Below are 18,065 nucleotides of genomic sequence, written 5' to 3'. Positions count from 1 at the left end.
CCGGCCCCCGCTTAACTGCAACCAAAAAATAGCTGGGCGTTGTGGCGGGCGCCTGTAGTCCCAGCTACTCGGGAGGCTGAGGCAAGAGAATTGCTGAAGCCCAGGAGTTGGAGGTTGCTGTGAGCTGTGTGATGCCATGGCACTCTACCGAGGGCTATAAAGTGAGACTCTGTCTCTACAAAAAAAAAAAAAAAAGGTGGGGAATCTGATAATACTTATAGAAGAAATAATCACTATGAGGAACAAATTCCAGTAGCTAATGGGGATATATGGTATAGTGAAGTTCTCGAGGTGGAAAGTAATCACAAGCCCAAATGGAGAAGGTTACCTTGGAAAAGTCATATTCTCTGAAACAAAGGGAGGCAATTATTCACTGAGCACAGAAGACTTGAGAAATGGGGGAAGAGATGTGTAAGTAGCTATGAGAAACATGTTTAGGAGCCAATAAATAACGACTAAATAGCCTCATACTCTACAAAGGCTTAGGATGGGAGAGGAAATTGGCTTTGGTGAAAAGTGGGACAAATCAGCAAGAGAGTAACACACATAGAAGGGTAGAGCTACAAGCATGGGCTTTATTTTTGCCTTCTTATAATACCGAGTAGCCTTCCTTATTTTAACATTATCTAGCAGCAGCTTTTTTTTTTTTTTTTGAGATGATCTTACTTTTGTCACCCTCGGTTGAGCACTTTGACGTCATAGCTCACAGCAACCTCAAACTCTTTTTGGGTGTAAATGATTCTCTTGCCTCATCCTCCCAAGTAGCTGGGACTACAGGTGCCCACCACAACGCCTCACTTTTTTTTTTGCAGTTTTTGACAGGGGCCAAGTTTGAACCTACCCCCTCTGGTATATGGGGCTGGTACCCTACTCCTTTAAGTCACAGGCGCCGCCCCATGCCTGGCTATTTTTATAAATGGGGTCTCATTCTGGCTGAGGCTGGTCTCAAACCAGTGAGCTCAGGCAATCCACCTGCCTTGGCTTCCCAAGTGCTAGGATTACAGGCATGAGCTACTACACCAGGCCTAGCAGCAGTTTTTTAATTAAGAACGAAGCCCAGTGTCTCAATAGTCTTTCGACTTTGAAAATTCTAGGGAATCTTTTCCCTTTTCCAAACTGGCAACCACAGTGGCTATTTTGGCCTTTGTGTCTCTCCTCTGGCAGCAGGTTACATATGCATTTATCCACAAGCATCAATAGCTTTCATCAGAGTCATTCCAGGGCAGAAGAACCTGCTAGTCTGGGCCAGCTGGAAGATTACAAGGGTGCAAGAGGCAAAGGGAAAGGTACTAGTCTCTACTGAACCCTGTAACTACCCCAAAGGTGTTCCCGTTTCCTCTCCCACAGGACTTATATTGTCTCACCCAGACTCTTACTTGGTGGCACTTCTGTTCACAAACATTCCCATCCCCTTTCTTCTTTTCTGTAGCTCAGAGAATAAAGATTGATATTTGAGGCATAGTGTTCAATTTCCCATCAGCAAACTGTTTCGGTTAAAAAAATTCTTTAATTACAAAGGATTTATATTCTCTTAACACAAGTGCACACATTAAAAGTAAAAATACATACACATACTAGAAACCACAGAGGACAGTTGCATGGCCTGGGTTAGGGGTTGAGAAGATGGGCATCTGGAGCAACTGGAGGACTGCTTCTCATCTGTTGCTCTAGGTGTCCTACAGTCATCTCTCTTGCCATGATGGGTAGACTGGGAGGGAAAAGGGGACAGCTCCGGTCTGATGGCAGAGTTACTGGCAAACTGTAGCAACGAGGACCTTCTCTATATAGTTTCTTAGGATCACCAGAGATGGACAGGAGACGCTGTAGTAGGCAGAACTGGAATGGTCAGGGTAGAATGGGTGAAAGGCTGCACTCCATGCTGGAGAAAAAAGATGATGCCAATGCTGGTTCCAGTGCCTAAAGGACCATGGCTAAATGAGATGGTACCTGGGGAACTGAGAGGGGGGTTGCAAATTGGAGTGGTATGGATCCAGGTAAGGTTCAGAGCTGGCCAATCTGTGAGGTGACAGGGCTGCTCTGGTTTCAAAACTACATGTCCGAGCTGTGACTGGTCCATCTTTTCCATGGAAGATACAGGAGAGAAAGCAGCTGCATCACTGAGGTGGCTTGGAAAATGCTAGGGAGGGGAGAAATTAGGGGAAAAAAAAAGTGGAGAAAGCAGGTTACTTAAACCTTTGCTTTCTTTGGGAACTCAGTTCCCAACATAAAACCAACATACCTTGTTTTATACAACAGATATGTTCATGATTAAGTAAACATTTTTAGTAATGAAATTATACTTTAGGGCCAGCCCCATATCCCGAGGGTGGGGAGTTCAAACCCAGCCCCAGCCAAACTGCAACAAAAAATAGCCGGGCATTGTGGTGGGCACCTGTAGTCCCAGCTACTCTGGAGGCTGAGGCAAGAGAATAGCCTGGCCCAGGAGTTGTAAGTTGTTGTGAGCTGTGTGACACCACGGCACTCTACTGAGGGCGATAAAGTGAGACTCTGTCTCTACAAAAAAAAAAAAAAAAAATCTAAAAAAGTCTATTTTTAATCAGAATTATCATTTCCCAATTTGTGTATTTTAAATTCTAATTTTCTATGTTGAGTTCTATGAGTAAATTAATATGCAACCAGTATCTTGCTTACTTTTTTAACCAATTAGTCTCACATCTATAATAACCATGGTTTACGGAAAACAAGGAAAATAGGCTCAGCGCCCATAGCTCAGTGAGTAGGGCACTGGCCACATACACCGAAGGTGGCGGGTTCCAGCCGGCCCGGGCCTGCTGAACACCATTGACAACTGCAACCAAAAAATAGCCGGGCATTGTGGTGGGTGCCTGTAGTCCCAGCTACTTGGGAGGATGAGACAAAAGAATAGCTTAAGCCAAGAGTTTGAGGTTGCTATGAGCTGTGACACCATGGCACTCTATTGAGGGTGACGTAGTGAGATTGTCTCAAAAAAAAAAAGAAAACAAGGGAAATAAATTATTCAGAAAAGTCTCCCCTCTGATCATTTGAATGACTTCTAAAAATACCTTTTTATTTGAAGGCACATAAAATAGGGGTGATTCCTACACCAGATACTCCCCACTCTGGGTACCCCATGGGGAGGTACCCCTTCTCCCAATGAGGTGCCTTTTATGACCAGTCCTTGAAACCCAGTGTAGACTAGGTTTCCATAAACTTTGGTGTTAGGATACTTGGCCAAGAGTGAAAAGAGGGTAAGGGGAAAGGCTTGGGGGAGGAAGGGAAGAAAGGATTTGTAGACAGAAGCTGAGGCATCGTCCTGCATGAATCATTTACCCAAGTAAAAAGCCTTCTGTATCTATACAGAAAGCAGATAAGCTGCAACACAAGGAATAGTATTAAACTTCCTAGAGTTCTTACCAGTGATCCAAACAAAATAGAAGAACAGCTAAAAATCAAGGCAATGCAGGAATGTTTAGGCATTCCCTTCCTTGCACAGAACTCAAGGAACAGACCCAGGAGAAAATAAAAGGGGGGGGCCCAATTTTTCATGTGCGTTTCATTTCCTTGGTTATTTTCCCAACATTCACCTAAGTTTTCAAGTTCTTACCTTGGTCAGCTCATGCCTGCTGCGATTCAGCAATGATTTCTGGGAAGCTATATGAGGAAACCAAGTCTTTAACATCCCTTCTACCTGTAGCAAGGTTCCCAGATAACGTTCCCTGTGAGAAAGACATTATTTAAAAAAGCCATTACATATGACAAAGGAAACAAAACAAAGAAACAAGAGATCTCTCTCTCTCTCTTTTTTTTTTTTTTTTTTGAGACAGTCTCACTCTGTAGTCCTTGGTAGAGTACCCTGGCATCACAACTTACAGCAACCTCCAACTCTTGGGCTTAAGCAATTCTCTTGCCTGGGCCTCCTAAGTAGCTGGGACTACAGGCACCTGCCACAACGCCCGGCTATTTTTTACAGTTGCCACTGCTGTTTTAGCTGTCTGGGGCTGGGTTCGAACGCGCCACCCTTGGTATTAGGGGCCGGCGCCCTACCCACTGAGCCACAGGTGGGTAGGGTGCCTTTTCTCTTGGGGGGAAAAGAACTAGGGAGACTTACCCCATATATGGCTTCTGTAAAACACCTACAATACGCTGGATCCTGTCCATTGCCACACTCTGCTGGAAACTGCTCAATCCTGGGGTCAGGAAGAAAGATAGATCAAGGATTGAGATTCAAGTATGTAGTTAGGCAAAGGAAAGACAAGGGCGGGGAGGATTAAAATGGACTCACATAAGAATTTAAATCATAGATGCAAACTAAGAATAATCTGGGCCCCAAATGAAAACTTAGGTGAAATACATATTCAATAGGAAGGAAAAGAAAGAAAAATAAACCTAACCCAAACAAATATAACTAATCAGAAAATTACCTCTCTCAAAACGACCCATCTTCAGCCTATTTAGTAGGTCTGTGAGAGGGGTTATGTATCCTTGGAGTTCTTTACACTGTAGAAAAACAAGGAAAAGGGTATAAGAAGACCAAGAATTACTCACACTACCAGTAATTCTTCCACCATCTCCAAATCTGGGGGCCAATACTGTCCTCATAGGTACCAATAGGTACCGTATCAACCAGCTGAGCACTAAACCACTCCATTTGTGTCCTCTCTGTCCTGCATTCTCTTACCTTTTGAGCAAATAGCAGGTCTCCTTCTGTGGTACAACCCTGAATGTTCAGACTGGTCTCCAATTCACCATCTCTTGATCTTTTGACCCCAGATCCTGCCATAGGAGAAGCCAAGCCCCGCGGTTCCGGGTGAGACGCTGTATGTTGGTTACTGGAAAGCTTGGATCGATGCCTGCTGCGGATAGGACCTGGGCTGGGCCGTGAACCTCCCCTCTGCCCAAAAGTATTTGGCTTGGGTCCATTGTCCTCCCTCTCACTTTTGGAGGGGAAGCCAAAATCACTGTTCGCTGGGGAGGTGGAAAAAGAAGAAGAAAGAGAGTAGGAGGAATAGGAAGAAACGCTACATGGAGAATCCATAGGTCCAGAAGCAGGGGCTGGAAAGCAGCTCCTGGAGCACCCAAAGATAGGAACCTGCAACAGAACAACAAAGCGAGATAATTTGAAATCGGAGCATAAGGACTAGAAAATGGAGACTGGGGTATACTGTACGAGATAATACCTCTTCTTCTTCTCCCCAGTATTACCTGTCTCAGAGACAACAAAGAAAGTCATCTCCCCCACCCCCGCCCATTGAGAAACTGGGACTGCCTCTCTGGCTTCCGCGGAGAGCTTTCGCCCGACACAACCTCTGTTCTTTTCTTCCCTCCATTCAGAGTAAATACCTGACTGGAATGATACCTTTCCCTCTGCCCCGTAGTTCACTTGGGTTGCTCCCCAACCTGATACCGCATCATGCTTTTCCACCTGAGGCCACGCCACGGGCAAGCAGTAAATCTGGACACCTAAACCCGCCTAATAATCCCCTCCTCCGGTAAACACCCCCAGAAACTGGCTTCCTGCCCTTTTCCCAATTTTTTAAGACCAAGATCCCTTCGCCAGTGTCAGTTCACTCCTGACACGTGATGGGATCCCTCCGAACACCAATATCTGGGTTCAGTCCCTAAACCCTCCCTCGCTATGTCCAGGCCTCCCTAGTAGCTCGTTTCGTCCTCTTTACCTGCGCCCGTCGGTTCAGCCTAGCCTCTGCCTCCAGCTCGGTCTCAGTCTCTCCCGGCTATCCACCTCCGCTTCTCCCTCGGCGGGTCCCGCCCCTTCCCCCAGACACGTGCGGCTCGGCACGTGCCTCCCCCTGCGTACACAGCTCTCGCGCCCTCATTGGTTGGCTAGCCTGTAACACGTGACTCTTGTTCCCAAAATTCACAATCTATTTGCTACAGTACAAAGGGGCTCAGCCAATAGAGAGGCAGCCAGGTTATGATTGGCTGGAAGGGAAGCATTCCGTGCTCCGCCCCTACATGCGGCTCCCGGAGAGGACCCGGTGATGAGAAAAGGTGGAGGATGGAAAAAGAGTGGAAAAGGAGGGAGGGGGGGGAAAGGGCGGGCCTTAACTAGAATGATGATGCACCAGAGCCGCGCGGCGTCATGTGGGACTGGAGGTCCGAGCCTCTGGACCTGGGACCTGGGACCCACCCCCCTCTTCCGCCTTTGGAGCCAATCCTTTTTCCTCCTCTTCCGCCTTTGGAGCCAATCCTTTTTCCCCCTCTAACACCCCGCCCCCCAGCGCTCACGAGCGCAGCACATGTAAACCATAAGCGACTTGTGTCTGCAACGTGTATAGAAGAATGGGTGTGTGACGCTGTGTATCTCCTCCCTTTCACGGCAGCCCAGCCCTCGTGACTCCTCGGTCTCTGTTTCCCTCTACTCTCTTCTCTCTCCTCCAAGTTGGGTGCCTCCTGCCCTGCTGGGTGAGGAGGGCGGGGAGCGCGACTGGTAGAGAACCCTGTGTCCTCTCTCAGGCTCCCGCTGGGGCGGCTCCTTCAGCCCTTTTATTACATAACCTACCACGCACGTTACCACCTCAGATGCCAGCCCACCACGGCTCTAGAGGTCAAAGGAACTCAGTTGTTCCTGACTTTTCTGTCCGGGTTCTTCCAGCCTTACGCCTGAAACTGAGTAGGACAGGTCCCTGATGTTATAGTGTTGTCCAGGTTCAATTTCTTCATTTTTCCCCCTGAGAAGATTCCAAACACTTTGAGGGAGGGAGGCAAGTCCAGAGTTCAGAGAGTCTCAAAAGTAAATGGAACGTTACTAATCGTCGTCTCTTGCATTGTTGAAAGAATACAGTTGAGAGAAGGAACGGTGCCCAGGCACCAACAGCTGGTTGAAGATATGTTTATGACATCTGCAGACCGCAAGGGGGCAGCCAAATTCTGATTAGGGCCGAAGGATAGAGAATTTAAAAATAAATAGTTTGAATTTGTCCCTGTCGTAATTACTAATCGCAAAGGCACCTTGTTGTATGGGGGTGGGAGATACATGTATCTATATTGAACTGTTAAATATGTTTTAAACAGTAGTCGATATTTTATATTGTGTTTTACAATGTGGTTATTTTATAAAAAGAAAAAAGGTTCTAAATAAACCTCAATCCTGTTACCCAAGCCCACTATCTCAACACCATATCTAATAAAACAATAGAATCAAAGGGAATTATGGACTTTAAATAAACCTATTTTCCAAGGCTGCTCTTCTTTATTCTTCCCAAAATTCCAGGTTTATTCATAATTCCATAATTCTCTTTAATTTTCTGATCGACTCTTTCTGTCCCTAAATCCTGGTGCTCTCTTTAGTGTTGTCACTTTATTTACTTTATTTTATTTTATTTTTGAGATGGAGTCTAACTATGCTGCCCTCAGTAGAGAGCTGTAGCGTCACAGCTCACAGCAACCTCAAACTCTTGGGCTTAAGCGATTCTCTTGCCTCAGCCTCCCAAGCTGGGACTACAGGCGCCGGCCACAACGCCCGGCTATTTTTGTTGTTGTTGTCGTTGTTGTTTGGCAGGCCCTAGTCGAGTTCGAACCCACCAGCTCCAGTGTATGTTGCCGTTGCCCTAGCCACTGAGCTATAGGCGCCAAGCCAATGTTGTCACTTTAGAACAGACCCTCCTGAAGGAGTAGACAATAAGCAGAATATTTCATTTATTATGTATTTTATTTTCCAATTTCCTCTTGCCAAATCTCCATCCAAAGAGTCAGAGCAGCCTTCTCCCACCTAAAAAAGCAAAGAGAGAAACGAAAGAAAAGAAAAAGAAAAACAGGATCAGGGAATCCAAGAACGTCCATGTCCCTACTGTATAAAAACTGTCCAGATTTTATGTTCTGAGCCAGGACTTCCCTGTGGTATCTCCTGGGAAAGAAGTGTCCCCTTCTCTCATCACCCCTTTCTGCTGCTAAATTTCTTTATGCCTGATATTTAGAATCCTAACTTAAACCTGTAATACAGCTTTCTTGTCCCTCTTCCTTTTCCCCATTCTCTCTACCATACGTTAGGGAACTGCCACCCCTTATGCCTCCGGACTTTGCCTTTGACTCTTCCAGCTTACAAGACCAGCCCATTTTGCCCTCTGGAACTGGCCATGCCTTGAAACATGGCCAGGCTAAAACCAGTTCAGATTCCTCAAGGCATCCTGGAATCCTGGAGTGGTGGTTTTCTCCATGCCATCTGCCCCCACTGTAGGAGGCCTTGAAGTCCTCCTAGTTCAAAAAAATTAATGACTCAATACAAAGGTCTTTGCCTCAACATCTCCTAAATTTCTTAAAGATTAAATAATAAGATTTTTCTAAATATGATCCCTCTTCCTTCTTTAAGCAGCTGAGAATTGACCAAGCTGGAAACAGTAGCAAGAGATACGGGTAAGAATTACTTTGCAGACTTTCCCAAGGCCATTTGGCTATACTCTCACCTTTTATGTGAAATACATCCCTCCCTGAACTAGGGCCCACCACAGGAGGAGGAGTACAGGACTCTGCAGACTGGAAACACCATCATTCAGATCTGGACTCTGCTAAAATACAAACATCCCCCCACAGTAAGCCAGTGTCATTCTTCTTACCACTCCCTCTCCCTCCAGAAGGACAATCAAATTTTTACATTAACCTTTGTCTTCCTTTCCTCTGGGCTTAGAGAAAGATCCATCCCTCCTCCCCGTCACTATAAGGAGTCTTTTCCATTGTGCCTTTCAGCCATCCTAACCATAGACAGGAGGTCCCAACTCAATTCAATGACACTTATTTTTTTAGTCTATTCTGTGCATGACACTAGGTTAGTCATTGTGCTAAGTGCATAGGAAGGGATATGAATATGAATAGGACATGTTTCCTGTCCTCAAGGAATTTACAATCTAAAGAGAGCCTATTATATACTTTAAAAAGATTTATTTGCTCTAATTGCAAATTTTCCACATTCCATTCCTACTGGTGCTTTCCATTTGTGTTAAACTATATACAGGTTGCTTTTTCTTATTCCCTTTATCCAGCTGTTGCTTCTGTTTATTGTTAACAGATTTTTCACATGGTTAATCTATACTTGCCTCCATCTCCTCATAATGTACTCCCTCTTCGACTCTACAAAATCTAGCTTTTCTCCAACCATTCAATTAAAATTGCTTTCTTTGGGTTTACCAATGACATCCTTTTCCTTGGCCCCTTGGTAGCTTTTGATTAATTATATTAACCTTTCTCTTCTAGACACTTTAATACATTTGTCTGCTTACCTTTCCAATCAATCCTTCCCACTTTCTTTGGTTAATTCCTCTTCCTCCTGTCGACTATAGGCACCGTCATGGGCCTTCTGAGCTTTTGTATGTACTGACTCTGTTGAACTCATTTACTTTTGTAACTGTGACTTTGCACTTAGAACTCTAGCCTTGACCTAGTTCACTTACCTTTAGGACACCCTCCTAGAGCCTTCACCATAAATTCAGTTTGGTCAATATCAAATTCATGGCTTCCCTTTTAAACCACCTGCCCTCCCACAGTCCCTATTTGGTCAGCCATTTTCTTAGACATCCACGTTTAAAACCTGCAAGTTATTTTTAACTCACTCTTCCTTTATTCCTCATATGAAATTATTACCAAAACAAGGCATTTTCTTAAAAATATTTTTTATTTTTCTCCTCTCATTCATAATGTCACTTCCAGGCCTTTAACAGATTGTTTCTGGAACAATGAAAATCTAACAGATTATTTCTGGAACAATAGGAATCTCATGAATTGGGCAGCGCCTGTGGCTCAAAGGAGTAGGGCACTAGCCCCATATGCTGGAGGTGGCAGGTTCAAATCCAGCCCCGGCAAAAAAAAAAAGAAAGAAAGAAAATCTCATGAATTGCTCACCATTCCTCACTGAGGAACTTAGGAGGCTCCCTATTGATTATGAGTCTAAACTTCAGTGTGACACTTCAAACTCTATAATTTGGCCCTAGCTTGCCATGTGTGAAATTACCAAGAAAATATCAGAAGTCTTGTAAATTTTATTTTTTCTTAATTTCCATGATTCCATATACCCTCTCCTTCAATCATACATACTCCATCTGCTAAACATAGCATGCTTATTCTATTCCTCTTGTCTACACGGCTCTTTCACTCTTGGAATAATTATTCTTCCTAAATACTTTCATCCTTTCATAACTTCCCACCAATCAAAAACTCATCTATTCTTTTTTTTTTTTTTTTTGAGACAGAGTCTCATTATGTCTCCCTTGGCAGAGTGCTGTGGCATCACAGCTCACAGCATCCTCAAACTCTTGGCCTTAAAAGATTCACTTGCCTCAGCCTCCCAAGTAGCTGGTATTACAGGTACCCCCACAACTCCCGGCTATTTTTTTGGGCCGAGTTCGAACCTGCCAGCCCTGGTGTATATGGCTGGCTCCCTAGCCACTGAACTACAGGCGGTGAGCCAGTTCATCTATTCGTTAAGGTGTTATCTTAAGCACAATTACTTCATAAAAGCCTTCCAGAAAACTCTAGCCTGTATTGATATTCTCCTTATACTGGCTAAAGCACTATCCTATGTCATATGATCTCAAATATATATGTAATTTGACATCGAAACATACCCCTTTCATTTTGCCCTAAATGTTTCATAAATGTAAACTTGAGTTTTATAAATTCCTTAAGGGCAATAACAATATCATAGATTTCTTTTTCATCAGCATCCTTAGAAGCCTTAGGCATAGATTACATACACACAAATTTAACTGCTTCAAATCTTCCCAGTATTTGGTAAACAGGGTTAGTGTTAAATCTCAGTGAAAGATATGGTGGTCAAGTTGAGATGAACAGCTGCATTGAAATACTAGTTATTTGGTTCCCCCATCCACCAAAGCCTGGTATTCCACAGTCCTCTGTCTACTCCATGTCACCAGCCCTAGGATCTATCCAAGGCAAGGATGTCTTGTTCCCCTTCTCCCAGCCCCCAGGCAACTCACTGGTTCCATTGCTGCTGGTTTCACAGTTACAGGCTTCTGATGGTCTGCAGGTTCTGTTTCAAGATTAATGGTAGTCTCTACTGCTTCTGTTACCTTTGTATCCAACTCGTTCTACCCTCATTAAGAGCAGGAAACAGAGTTATCTTCTCCATCCAACATCCTCATAGTCTCTATTTACAGTTCTTCTTCCCTTTACTACCTGGTTCCCTCCTCATTACCCACTCCAAAGACTTAAACCCAGGGATCCTGGCTACCTTGTGCTTGCATGGATTATGTGCCCATCTCATTCAACCAGTTCCTTGATTTAAGGATTGCTCCATGTCAGTATCTTAGCAAACTTGTTGGGTCTGGCTTCCTTCTCCTCCCAGCTACAGTTAACAAGTCTGTTTAGGGCCTAATTTCTCCTTCTCTAATTCATTTTCATTCCTGATAATCAGTTACATTTTGACATTCTCCAGTTTTTTTTTTTTTTTGTTTGTTTGTTTTTTGAGAGAGGGTTTCACTCTGTTGCCTTGGCTAAAGTGCAGTGTCACCATCACAGCTCATAGCAACCTCAAATTCTTGGCTCTAGCGATCCTCTTGCCTCAGCCTCCCAAGTAGCTGGGACTACAGGTATGTGCCACCATACACAGCTAATTTTTTTATTTTTTGTAAAAACAGGATCTGGGCAGTGCCTGTGGTTCAAGGAGTAGGGTGCCGGCCCCATATACTGGAGGTGGTGATTTCAAACCCAGCCCTAGCCAGAAACTGCAAAAACCTTTAAAATAAAATAAATAAAATAAAATAAATAAAAACAGGGTCTGACTCTTGCTCAGGCTGGTCTCTAACTTCTGACTTCAAGCAATCCTGATCTTCCTGCCTTGGTTTCCCAAAGTACTAGGATTATAGACATGAGCCTGGCTCCTCAATTTCTTTTTAACTATTACTTATCCTGACCCTCACAAATGTAGCAGTCACTCACCAGCCTGTCCTCTGACTCAAACATGGAGTAATCAATGGTGAAATTTGCACCGAAGTCATCTGTGAAAGAGAAAAAAAAAAAAAATCAGTAGTAACAAAGGAAAAAGGTGACTTTGAATCTAGAAATGAAAAGGTGGGCGGCGCCTGTGGCTCAGTTGGTAGGGCGCCGGCCCCATATACCGAGGGTGGCAGGTTCGAACCCGGCCCCGGCCAAACTGCAACCAAAAAATAGCCGGGCCTTGTGGCGGGCGCCTGTAGTCCCAGCTACTCGGGAGGCTGAGGCAAGAGAATCACTTAAGCCCAGGAGTTGGAGGTTGCTGTGAGCTGTGTGAGGCCACCGGCACTCTACCGAGGGCCATAAAGTGAGACTCTGTCTCTACAAAAAAAAAAAAAAAAAAAAAGGAAAGAGATTGCTTAGAATACTTTAATTTGCTCAAGTTATAAAATTTATTGGTATAGGGCGGCGCCTGTGGCTCAGTCGGTAAGGCGCCGGCCCCATATACCGAGGGTGGTGGGTTCAAACCCGGCCCCGGCCGAACTGCAACCAAAAAATAGCCGGGCGTTGTGGCGGGCGCCTGTGGTCCCAGCTACTCGGGAGGCTGAGGCAAGAGAATCGCGTAAGCCCAGGAGTTGGAGGTTGCTGTGAGCTGTGTGAGGCCACGGCACTCTACTGAGGGCCATAAAGTGAGACTCTGTCTCTACAAAAAAAAAAAAATTTATTGGTATAATCCAATTTTAATTAACTTTAATGTTTAAAATGTTTGTGAATGTGTATGTATTTTTTTTTTCTTTTTTTGAGACAGAGCCTCAAGCTGTCACCCTGGGTAGAGTGCCATGACATCACAGCTCACAGAAACCTCCAATTCCTGGGCTCAAGCGATTCTCCTGCTTCCGCCTCCCAAGTAGCTGGGACTACAGGTACCCGCCGCAAAGCCTGGCCACTTTTTGGTTGCAGCCATCATTGTTGTTTGGTGGGTCCAGGCTGGATTCGAACCCGCCAGCTCAGGTGTATGTGGCTGGCGCCTTAGCTGCTTCAGCCCAGGCACTGAGCCTGTGTATATATTTATATTTTCAATCTAGAATCTAAAATAATTTACAAATTTGACATTTTTCAAGTTGTCTCAACCATTTTCCAAAGAATTAAAAATCACTAGCTTGAGAAATAACATCATGAGTCTTGATACTTTTTACTCATAGCCAAATTTCTTTCTAACCCAGTTGCTCTATTGCATAGTGAAGGGCAAAGTCTCAGAACTAAAATATCCCCAAGCCTTCTCTCCATCCAGCAAAAGATCAGAGCCTTTCATGTACTCACCATAAGTGGGGGTGACTGTGTAGTAATAGACAACCTGATAATAGTAATAATCCTCTTCCAGGCTCTCTCCATCTTCATATTCTTGTCCTATGAGGACAAGGACCATAGGTCAAGGGGCATCTGGAACTCCTTACCAGCTTAAGGATATCTGGAGTTGAGCTCAGGCCAAGCAAGGTGGCCATGCCTATAATCCTAGCACTTTGAGAGGCTGAGGCAGGTGGATTGCCTGAGCTCAGGAGTTCGAGACCAGCCTGAGCAAGAGTGAGACCTCCATTTCTAAAAATATCCAAGCATTGTGGTAGGCACCTGTAATCCCAGCTGCTTGGGAGGCCAAGGCAAGACAATTGCTTGAGCCCAAGAGTTTGAGGTTGCTGTGAGCTATGATGCCATGACACTTTACCAAGGGCAGCAAAGTGAGACTAGTGAGACTCTGTCTCAAAAAAAAAAAAAAAATAGAATTGAGCTCAGTTCTACATGTTTCCTTTCTTTCTGCCTTCCCTCCAAGTGTTATACCATCTGCCTGCCTCTGCACCTCAAAACGCTTCTCAGTCTCCTGGGCTCCATGTCTGCAATGAGGCCTATTCCTCTGTGCTTTCAGATCCCTTCACACACTATAAATAAGGTAGAAAGAGGAAAAAGAATAGAAATTGAAAACACCAAATCTTCTACTTAGTAAGCTCCAGACCTTATTCTATTTGTGCAAGATCTTTTCTTTTTATTTTGCAGTTTTTGGTGGGGCCAGGGTTTTGAACCTACCCCCTCTGGTATATGGGGCCAGTGCTCTTACTCCTTGAGCCACAGGCACCACCCCTGTGTGAGATCTTTTCTAATCTGTGTCTCTCACAAATAACATATACCTTTAAATTTTTGGAATTGAGTTTTAGTCCCAGCTTCATTGCTAACTAGTGGAATAACTCTGAACAAGCCATTTAACATCTGCTTTCTTTCCTTTCCTTCCCTTTTCTTTTCTTTATTTTTTAGAGACAGAGTCTTACTTTGTCACCCTCCGTAGAGTGCCGTGGCATCACACCTCACAGCAACCTCCAGCTCCTGGGCTTAGGCGATTCTCTTGCCTCAGCCTCCCAAGAAGCTGGGACTACAGGTGCCTGCCATAATGCCTAGCTATTTTTTTGTAGCAGTTTGGCCAGGGCCGCGTTTGAACCCGCCACCCGTGGTTATATGGGGCCAGCGCCCTACTCACTGGGCCAGAGGCGCCGCCCTAGCATCTGCTTTCTTTTGCTTTCTCTTCTTTTATTTCTTGAGACAGATTCTCATTCTGTCACCCTAGCTCACAGCAACTTTAAACTCTTTTTTTTTTTTTTTTTTTGTGGTTTTTGGCCAGGGCTGGGTTTGAACCCTCCACCTCAGGCATATGGGACAGGTGCCCTACCCCTTTAAGTTGCAGGTGCTGCCTGCAACTTTAAAGTCTTGGGCTTAAGCAATCCTATTGCCTCAGCTTCCCCAGTAGCTGGGACTCCAGGCGCCCACCACCATGCCCAGTTAATATCTACTTTCTTTTTTTTTTTTTTTTTGAGACAGAGCCTTAAGCTGTCACCCTTGGGTTGAGTGCCATGGCCTCACGGCTCACAGCAACCTCCAACTCCTGGGCTTAAGCAATTCTCTTGCCTTAACCTCCCAAGTAGTTGGGATTACAGGCACCAGCCATAACGCCCAGCCATTTTTTGGTTGTAGTTGTCATTGTTGTTTGGTGGGCCCGGGCTGGATTTGAACTCACCAGCTCTGGTGTATGTGGCTGGCGCCTTAGCGGCTTGAGCTACAGGTGTCGAGCCTATTATTTACTTTCTTAAAATGAGCCAGCTGGGGCTCAGTGCCTGTTGCTCCGTGGTTAGGGCACCAGCCACATACACTGGGGCAGGCAGGTTCGAACAAAGCCCGGGCCTGTTAAACAACAATGACAACTACAACAACAAACAAAATAGCCGGGCGTTGTGGCAGCCACCTGTAGTCCCAGCTACTTGGGAGGCTGAGGCAAGAGAATTGCTTAAGCCCAAGAATTTGAGATTGCTGTGAGCTGTGACACCATGGCACTCTACCAAGGTGACATAGTCAGACGCTGTCTCAAAAAAAAAAAATGACTCAGCTTGACTAAATGACTTGTTTGTTAGTATTTCTTCCCTTCCCGAACTAAAAATAGGTGGCTTTGATAAGACTGAATCAAGAACTCTAGGCCTCCTGCTAAATACTCCTGAACTCCTTGAATGCTTTCTCTCCAACCCCAGGCTAAATAACACAAGCATCTAGAGGAAAAGGAAACAGTGAGACACACCTGGCGGACTGACAGAACAAAGGAGGAAAGGAGCCAAGCCACCCCTGGGACTCTGTCCTCGAAGGCAGCGGGTTTTCTACTACCCCGAAGGCCACTCCACTCTTATGTCTTTATTAATACTTTTTTCCCCCCTACAACTCCAGATACCCTGACTTCCCTCACTAGTTTCAGACTGTCCCACCTTCCAAGAAGCTACCTCTCTCCATCACTCTCACTTTAGTTCCTCTCATCTTGTTGTACTTTTTGGTGATGGAGAGCTGAGTTTGGTCTTGCTACGACCTGCCTGTGTATGGGGTTTGATTCTCTGTAGGCCTTCTCTTCTTTGACAGATTCTGCTTTCCTCCCCTTTTCTTGGCTATTCCTTCCAGATCTCTGCTGTGTTGGAGACCCTAGCACAGATAAGAAAGCTCTATAACTCTCCCCCCTGAAGATCACCTCACCTTCTCTTTATTTTTCCCCCTCCCACCTCATTTACGGTAGAAGATCTGGCACAAAAGCTTAGGGAGAGAAGTGGACTTACCCAGCATAAGTGGCACAGCAAGGACAGCTACAAAGAGGACATCCATTCTGGATTCTGTACTATTGCTGTGAAAGTAAAAAAGGAAATTACAGCGTTTCCCCCCCATGAAACTTACCCCGCCTCCCCTCCTCCTCCACAGCAGTGAAGGAGCTGTAGTGACTCTTCTCCCAGAGGGCACAACTCTCCACCTACTTGCTGACTGACTAGCTCTTCAGTTGCCACCAGTCCATAACCAGAACTGCCCAGATCGACATACAAAATAGATTTTAGCTATGCACCATGGGTCATGCCTGTAATCCCAGCACTTTGGAAGGCTGAGGCAGGAGGATCACTTGAAGCCAGGAGTTCAAGAACCGGCCTGGGTGACATAGTGAAAACCCCCTCTTTACAAAAAAAAAAAAAAAGAAGCAGGAGAAGAATTAGTGAGGCCAAGGCAGGCGGATCTCTTGAGCTTAGGAGTTGGAGGCTCAAGTGATGGATGATCATGCCACTGCACTCCAGCCTGGATGACAGAGTAAGATTGTCTCTAAATAAAATGAAAAGTAAGTTCCAAATATGTTTTGAGCTACCTTAGCCCTCGATTAGATCTATTCAGGACTCCCATTGCCACTACCCAAAAGGGAAAGCCTACTAAGGAGCTTCTGTTCTCCTACCTTTTCCTTCCTCCCTCTCTCTGTCCCAGAATTCACAAAAAGCTCATCCTCCCTTTCACTGTCACTAAATTACTGTCACCAGCCAGAGTTGCTCTCCTCTCTGAGACTTATTCAGTCTTTTTGATAACAGTGTAAATGTTTTGCTTTGTTTTTGAGACAGAGACTCACTCTGTCACCCTTGGATAGAGTGTCTGCTGTCATAGCTCACAGCAATGTCATGCTCTTAGGCTCAAGCAGTCATCCTACTGAGCCTCCAGAGTAGCTGGGACTACAGGCGCCTGCCACAATGCCTGGCTAATTTTTTCTAGTTTTAGTAGAGACAGGGTCTCACTCTTGTTTAGACTGGTCTCAAACTCCTGAGCTCAGGGGATCCAGAGCTCATCCATTACATGCGTCAGCCACTGTTCGAGCCCACAGTGGAAATGTTCTGAAGCAGGGGTAACTTTATTTTTCTAAACTGAAATAGTTCATTTCTTTTGCCTGTCTAGGAGCAGTATTTATTTATCATTGTCTGACTCTCAAAGCACCTGCTGCATGGCTTCTGATAAAAATCTCTCAGCCATAGTAAGTTATTTCCTCTCTGGTAATAATGACCTCACCTCACCTCTTTCTCAACTTCCTGCACACCGGATGGAAGAAGGGAGAAAGCAGAGTCTCTCCTTGCTATAGGTGCTATACACTTTCTCCTACTTACTTGATGTGTTTCCTTCACTTCATCCACACCTATTGGGGTAGTGTTCTTATTCTTCTCTCTGCTTTTTTTTCCTTTTTTTGCTTTTTACTGGTCTTGCTATATTGCCTAGGGATAGACTGCAGTAGCAGTGATCATAGTTCACTGTAGCTTTGAATTTCTGGGCTAAGTGATCCTCTTGCCTCCACTTCTAAGTGCTAGGATTACAAGTGTGAGGCGCCACTGGGCCTGGCCTCTTCTTTCTGCTTTTACGTTTCCCATTTTCATTCAGTTCAGAAACATTTAGCAAGATATGTGCTAGGGATAGTCTGAGAGAAATTCTTTTTTTTTCTTTTTTGAGACAGTCTCACTTTGTTACCTCAGTAGAGTGCTGTAGTGTCATAGCTCACAGTAACCTCAAACTTTTGGGCTCAAGTGATCCTCTAGTGTCAGCCTCTCCAGTAGCTGGGACTACAGGCGCTCCCCACAATGCCTGGCTATTTTAGAGACAGGTCTCCCTCTTGCTCAGGCTGGTCTTGAACTCTTGCACTCAAGTAATCCACTTGCCTTAACCTCCCTGAGTGCTAAGATTCCAGTTGTGAGCCACCAGCCCTGGCCTTTCTGATAGGCAATTCAGAGCTCACAGGTGAGGGAATAAGAGAACACGGTTTTGTTTTGTTGGTTTTTAGTTTTTTTTTTGTTTGTTTTTGTTTTCAGAGATAGGGTTTTGGTGTG

General features: G+C 44.9%; 2 protein-coding genes across 4 annotated transcripts; both read right to left on the bottom strand.

Annotated features, from left to right (window-relative positions):
• Positions 1-1,495: 1,495 nt before the first annotated feature.
• On the bottom strand, positions 1,496-6,206 carry CIART (circadian associated repressor of transcription). The gene is given in 7 exon segments (XM_053590763.1): positions 1,496-1,809; positions 1,811-2,137; positions 3,587-3,698; positions 4,091-4,169; positions 4,404-4,479; positions 4,661-5,071; positions 5,658-6,206. Coding segments are annotated over 6 exon segments (1,152 nt in total). The 5' UTR covers positions 5,018-5,071; positions 5,658-6,206; the 3' UTR covers positions 1,496-1,608.
• Positions 6,207-7,630: 1,424 nt separating this feature from the next.
• On the bottom strand, positions 7,631-16,119 carry C5H1orf54 (chromosome 5 C1orf54 homolog). 3 transcript variants are annotated; one of them, XM_053590799.1, is made up of 6 exons: positions 16,008-16,119; positions 13,201-13,287; positions 11,887-11,945; positions 10,926-11,036; positions 8,403-8,504; positions 7,631-7,711 (listed from the first exon to the last, which is right to left on the bottom strand). In XM_053590799.1, exons 1-5 carry the CDS (start codon positions 16,111-16,113, stop codon positions 8,406-8,408), a joined length of 462 nt encoding a protein of 153 aa, XP_053446774.1. In that variant the 5' UTR covers positions 16,114-16,119; the 3' UTR covers positions 7,631-7,711; positions 8,403-8,405. The 3 variants fall into 3 exon arrangements, with proteins under 3 accessions (XP_053446774.1, XP_053446775.1, XP_053446776.1); XM_053590800.1 differs by having other exon boundaries at positions 8,403-8,501; XM_053590801.1 differs by lacking the exon at positions 13,201-13,287 and having other exon boundaries at positions 16,008-16,072.
• Positions 16,120-18,065: the final 1,946 nt, after the last annotated feature.

The sequence above is a fragment of the Nycticebus coucang genome, chromosome 5 (assembly GCF_027406575.1).
Source record: "Nycticebus coucang isolate mNycCou1 chromosome 5, mNycCou1.pri, whole genome shotgun sequence".
Classification (NCBI taxonomy): domain Eukaryota; kingdom Metazoa; phylum Chordata; class Mammalia; order Primates; family Lorisidae; genus Nycticebus; species Nycticebus coucang.
Note: the sequence above shows the minus strand (reverse complement) of the source record. Positions and strands in the feature narration are given on the sequence as shown.